Source organism: Megascapheus bottae, chromosome 14 (genome assembly GCF_031878675.1).
Source record: "Megascapheus bottae isolate mThoBot1 chromosome 14, mThoBot2.hap1, whole genome shotgun sequence".
Classification (NCBI taxonomy): Eukaryota; Metazoa; Chordata; class Mammalia; order Rodentia; family Geomyidae; genus Megascapheus; species Megascapheus bottae.
In genome coordinates this window covers 771513-777890 of record NC_143522.1, presented here as the reverse complement: position 1 = coordinate 777890, position 6378 = coordinate 771513, and the positions used below count along the sequence as shown (strand labels likewise).

The 6378-nt window shown below is 37.3% G+C and overlaps 1 protein-coding gene across 1 annotated transcript in view; it reads right to left on the bottom strand.

Moving 5' to 3' along the window:
- Positions 1-499: 499 nt before the first annotated feature.
- Arid4a (AT-rich interaction domain 4A) overlaps positions 500-6378 on the bottom strand; it is a 69248-nt gene continuing 63369 nt past the window's right edge. Inside the window, exons 22-24 of the mRNA XM_090344189.1 lie at positions 5900-6106; positions 3944-4090; positions 500-711 (exon numbers count right to left, since the gene is read on the bottom strand). Coding sequence (XP_090200315.1) covers positions 608-711; positions 3944-4090; positions 5900-6106 — 458 coding nt within the window. The 3' untranslated portion in view covers positions 500-607. The remainder of the gene's footprint in view (positions 712-3943; positions 4091-5899; positions 6107-6378) is intronic.

The window sequence follows — 6378 nt, the reverse complement described above, 5'->3', positions numbered from 1 at the left end:
TTCAGTTAACTACACTTCCTTTCACAATTTATTTTGTCCCATTTACACCTTTAAACCTGGGCACACTGCTGAACATATACTTTGGCAGTTCTAAATAGCAAGTGCTTCCACAAAATATTTTTTAAAATAATAAAACATCAACAACAACAACAACAAAAAAACCCCCCACAACTTAAACCTCCTACTCACCAAGGGTTCAATACATCTTAGTGAAAGTGCAGCAGTAACTATTCAGCCAGATAATATTTTGGTGTTTTATCATGTGCACTTGCTTATCTATGATTCCTATAACTCCTGAAAGCTTTATTATACAAATTCAAATTTGCTAAGTGCCCTTTTTTTCTATATCACAAAAAAATAAAAAACAATAAAGAAGAAAAATTATGACAAATAATGGCAGGCTGCCTAACCTTCAATTATTAATCAGCTTATTTTTTGCAACAAGAAAAAAAGAGAGAGGAGGGAAGAGATACAATCCAGCCTGGAAAAATATACAGGATATACTTAGCAATGTCAAACCAGTTGAGTGCTTTCTGTGGTTGTATTTCAGGGTTTGGGAATTAATGTCCATGGCAGCAAACTGCTGAGAAAGCAGGTAAAATGTTTATCACCTACATTCCACAGCAAGGACATTTTGTGGGGGAGATGATGATGAGGGGCTCATTCCAGTGTCTGATGAAGCAGATGACATGGAGGCTCCAGCATGAGACACTGTGGAATCAACACATCTATGTTAGACTCAAAAAAAAAAAAACAAAACCTACACAAAGGCAACAGCAAAAGCCAGTGGCCAACAGATTCTTAACATTATTCACTCCAATCAAAGGCCTCATAAATGTTACGCAAAGGAATAACAAGTTGTCAGTAAATACTGTGGCTCAATGGAGTAGAGTTAATGGTTGGGTCAGTTAAGTAGCTCATCAGTTCAAAAAAGATATATCACAGGACAGAATGTATGTTTATCTGGCATGAAGCTCATCTCAAACCCACAACAAATAAGTGACAAAAACAAGAAACATACCACTCAAAATGTAACTCTTTAAAAAAATGTAACTGTTTAAACTCCTACTTGAACAACTATAGGAAGCAAATTTGGATTGTCCCACATAGGTTAACCTGAGATGTTCTAACAATAGGGAATTTCTGTATACCTCTAGCTATAGGCACCTAAGCCAGAGAATTTCTAGTTTCTATCAGATCAGAAATGTAAGATTGGGATGGAAGTGTATGGATGTGATTAGGGGGGAAAAATCATCACGTGGCTTTAACAAGCCTCCAGGAAAGACAGCATGAAGGAACACTCCATTGGGCATTCATTGATTTATTGATTTATTGATTTATTGATTGATTGATTGATTTATTCATTGATTATTTTTCTTTTTCCTGTACCTTCCCTTTCTTTGCAAAGCTTTATATCTCCTGCCAATCTGATTTGTCCTTGTTTTAATTTGATCACTAGGGAGTTAGGGGCATAGTATTTATAATTTCCTTTATTGTTATTTCAGTGGAGCTTAGTGATACTGTGAATAGAAACATATTCCAATATTTAACTAGAATTCTTGAACTCAGGGCTATCTCTGACCTTTTTTTTTGCTCAAGGCTAAACTCTATACCACTTCGAGCCACAGCTCCACTTCTGGTTTTTACGTGGTTAATTGGGGACAAGAATTTCATGGACTTTCTTGCCTAGGCTGACTTTGAACCACGATTCTCAGATCTCAGCCTTTTGAATAGCCAGGATTATAGATATGAGCCACCAGCAGCACCTGGCAATCTTACACATTTTTTTTAAACCAGTACTGGGGCTTGTACTCAGCGCCTGAACATTGTCCTTGGGCCTCCTCAAGGCTAGAGCTCTACCACTTGAGCTACAGCACTACTTCTGGCTATTTTCTATGTACATGGTACTGAGGAATCGAACCCAGGTCTTCGTGCATGCTAGGTATGCACTCTTCCAATAGGCCAAAACTCCTGGCCCCATTACACATTTTTTTTTTTTTTTTTTGCCAGTCCTGGGCTTGGGCTGAGGGCCTGAGTACTGTTCTGTATTTTCCCAAGGCTAGGGCTCTACCATTTGAGCCACAGCACCACTTCTGGCTTTTTGCTACATATGTGGTACTGAGGAATCAAACCCAGGTCTTCGTGCATAGCTAGGCAAGCACTCTACCACTAGGCCAAACTCCCGGCCCCCCATTACATATTTTTAAGGGCTACTTCAGGTCCTACTTCTCCATGGTTCCTCAAAAGTAAGCTCTCCTTGCATTAATTCTTAGATTGGTTAATGTTGTCCAGGCACACTGTCCTACTAGATGTTAAGACACTTGAAATCAAAGTTTGGGTGGAATGCATTTCTATATCCAACCTAGCAGAGTACCTCGGGCACATGGTGCACACTCATTAGTGTTAAGCTCCATTAGACTATACTGTTGTTGCTTAGGAAATAAATTATGTTTCCAATAAAGTAATCATTTTGTTTGCATTTTGATGGTACTGGGGTTTGAGCCCAAGGCTTTGCGCTCACTGGAGTAGTGTACTACCTTGGGCCATGGTCCTCAATACCTCCTACACTCCAGAATATCCTTCTTTTAAAAAAGAGCTAGACAAGGACTCAATATTTGCATACCCAATGATATGGACATAGTACTAGAAATATAAACACAACTACATAGACATATGACTCTGGGGCAGGGAGTTTGGCCTTGTGGTAGAGTGTTTGCCTAGCATGCATGAAGACCCAGGTTTGATTCCTTGGTACCACATACTTAGAAAAAGCCGGAAGTGGTGCTGAGGCTCAAGTGGTAGAGCTCTAGCCTTGAGGAAAAAAAAAAAAAGCTAGCATTGGGCCAGGGAGTTTGGCCTAATGGGAAAGTGCTTGCCTAGCATGCATGGAGACCAGAGTTCAATTCCTCGATACCACATATGTAGAAAAAGCCGGATGTGGTGCTGTGGCTCAAGTGATAGAGAAAAGTCCAAGGACAGTGCTCAGGCTCTGAGTTCAAGCCAAGACTGACCCCCTCTTCCCCCCCCCAAAAAAAACCCTAGCATCAATTAGATGACAATGAGGTTTCATTTTTTAACATGTCCACTTATGTATATAACACACAATGATTAGAGTTATCCAGTCCAACATTCTCCCTACTCCTCCACCTCCCAGTCTCAGCAAGCTTTCTTGCTCATTGGAATGCATGTACACAATGGATCATATGTGTTTTCCTTTACTCTCTCTTTACCTATCACCCTCCACCTAGCATCTACACCCAAGACAGGAAATGTCTCAGCTTCCTAATACTCATTTTTGTTAAGTGGATATTAATTTCAAGAGGCTTCACCATGATATCTCCAAAATACATAATACATAGTCAAGGTTGATTTTTATATATTATATATGTCAGATAGACAGACAGATAGATACTTATTTAGATAGACATCTATCTTTTAGATCTAGCATCCACATATGAGAGAAAAAATGACCACTGTCTTAATCTGGCTTACTTTCCTTACTAACATGAGTGGTTTCCAGAACCATTTATTAACCTGCAAATGACATGTTTCTTTCTTTTTTTGGCTGAATAATATTTTGCCAACAAGATAGTATTGACTATAACTTTATGCCTTACTCATTTTGACAAACTTCATAGTAACAAAAATAATGTCTGTAAACAGGCAGTGAATAAATATTTTGGAGGTAAAGAATAAATTTCAGAAGGAGTGAGATCTTTTGGGGAACTCAGGATATTTAGTAAAATCTTACATTGTAAAGAGTTCCTACTTCCTTCTCAAGAATCTCATTCTGATTAACTCAATTGTTGACTAGCACATTTCAACAACAGATATCAAAAAGCAACAATTACAGAATGCATATTATACTCACAGTGACATACTTATAACTTCTAAGATGACATGATACATATTTGAAAAATGGAAGAACATTTAATAAAATTACCTTCTCTGTCTTTCTTTTTTAATCTTTTCCTCCTCCTGTCTATAGTTGCCACTTCAGACTTCAAAGACATGTAGTATTTTCTGATCTCTTGGAGTTTTTCTTGGAGAAAAGATATTCTCTCTGTACTGTTCATATTATCTAATTCATCTAAAGAGAAAAATGTGAATATAAAAATCATTCTATAAGTCTATGGAGAAAAATGATGGCAATACTACAAAAAAATCTAATACATAAATTAACAGAAGCATCAATTTATTAAAGCCTACCATGTTAAGGTAAAGGTATTTTTTTATTTTTTTGTGTTGCTGCCAGAGCTTAATTGCAGGGCCTTGCACTCTCAGGTTTTTGCTTATGCTGGTACTCAACCACTTGAGCCGTACCTCTAATTCTATTTATTCTTTTGTTTTTTAAGTTTTGTTTTTTGAGTAAGGTCTTGCTATTCAGTATAGTTCAGGCTATCCTCAATCTCAGTCTTCCTACCCCAGTCTCCTGATTGCTGGGATATTAAAACTCCTGGCTTTCTTACTTGAGTTGTCTTGTTGCGATGATATCTTGTTACATAGCCCAGGCTTGATTAGAACTTTCTATGTGTCACAGATTAGCCTCAAACTCATGGTCTTCCTGCTCTAGCCTCCCAAGTGCTATGATTACAAGTGTATACCATCACACCTGATAATAAAATGTTTTAGACAAAGAAGACCTTTAGACAAAGAACACCTGTCTAGTAAGCGTGAGGCTCTGAGTTCAAACCCAGTACCACCAAATAAACCAAATGAATAAATAAATAGATAAATAAGAAAATTCTCTATAGTTGGGTGTAGAGGTGCATGCCTGTAAATCCAGCACTTGGAAGGGGAGACAGGAGGATTGTGAATTTCAGGCTGTCTTGGGCTCCACAGTGCAATTCTTTCTCAAAAAAAAACCAGACTTCTTTATTAGAAAATACTATTTTTTTTGTATTGAACATGTATTATTTTAATGATCACTGAAACATAAGAAACATTAATATTAAGCAGCCCAAACCTATAATTGTAAATATTGCTTGCCTCTGTCAGTGGTAAAAAGGGCACTTAATGCTCATTGACTTGTATAAAGCAAGTAAGTCTTTTTTTTTCTTTTGGTTGCCTGAACTCTGGGTCTGGGAGCTGTCCCTGAGCTCTTCAGCTCAAGGCTACCGCCCTATCCCTTGAGCTACAGGGCCATTTCTACTTTTCTAGTGGTTAATTGGAGATAAGACTCATGTACTTTTGTGCCCGGGCTGGCTTTGAACAGCGATCCTCAGATCTCAGCCTCCTGAGTCAGCTAGCATTACAAGCGTGAGCCACTGGCACTCAGCTTTCTTCTTTTTTTGAGATATATTCTACGTAAATCAGATTCACAATTCTTCTTCAGCCTACCAAGTTCTGGGAATATACTATGTCTCACCATGTCCAGCCCATGTCTTCCTTCATATATATATGTATTACATACATATATACGAGTATGTATGAGTGTGTGTATATATGTATATATAAATAACGTTTCTGTTATTAAGGTGTTGTACAGAGGGGTTATTATTTAGGAAGTCAGGTAATGAGTACATCTCTTCTTTTTTGACAATAACATTCTTTCCTTCACTCATGTCTTCCTCCTTAACTAGAGATTTTCTTGTCACTGTCAAGTTATTAGTGTTATGAAAAGATGTAGGTTTGTATTTAAGACAGTAAATGTAATTACTAATTTGAAATACCTAATTTGTTAATCATTGTTAATATTACTCTAAGTTCACAATTAAGGTAAGTTCTACTTTACAATATATATACAGGGTGTGGCTCAAGTAGTAGAGGTGCCATCCTTGAAAGGGAAAATGCTAAGAGAAAAGGAGGCCCTGGGTTCAAGCCTCTGTACTATACCAGCACCAAAAGAAAAAAACAAAGATTTTACAATATATATTCAGATAATCTACAAGCTTCTTACTGAGTTGAAAACTCCATTTATATGTCCTGGGGGATGAATTTGGATGTTTTTCTCTGTGTTTCTCTTTTTCTCCATCTTTGATGTGAGGTGAGATTCTTGCCGGGGATCGTGCAAGTTTCTGTGGCTTAGGTCCAGTAAGATGCTTCATTGGAGTACATTTATTAGAACTGTCTACAGCAGGAAGATCTTCACTATCACTGCTTTGTCCTGTGGTAATAATAACAATATAATTTTACCAAGAGATTATAAAAAACCTCAAATGCAAACATGTAACAGATACAGCAATTACACTTCTTGGTATCAGAAAGATAAAATGTATAAATGCACAGTTTACAATAGGAAAAAGGAAAAAAAGGAAAGAACTAGAATACGCCCCAAAACAAAATGAGAAACTTTTAAAACAAAACCACCATATATTACTAAATGCTTTGCTTAAGTGGTTAAAAAAGAACAAACTAGGACCGGAAGTTTGGCTCAGT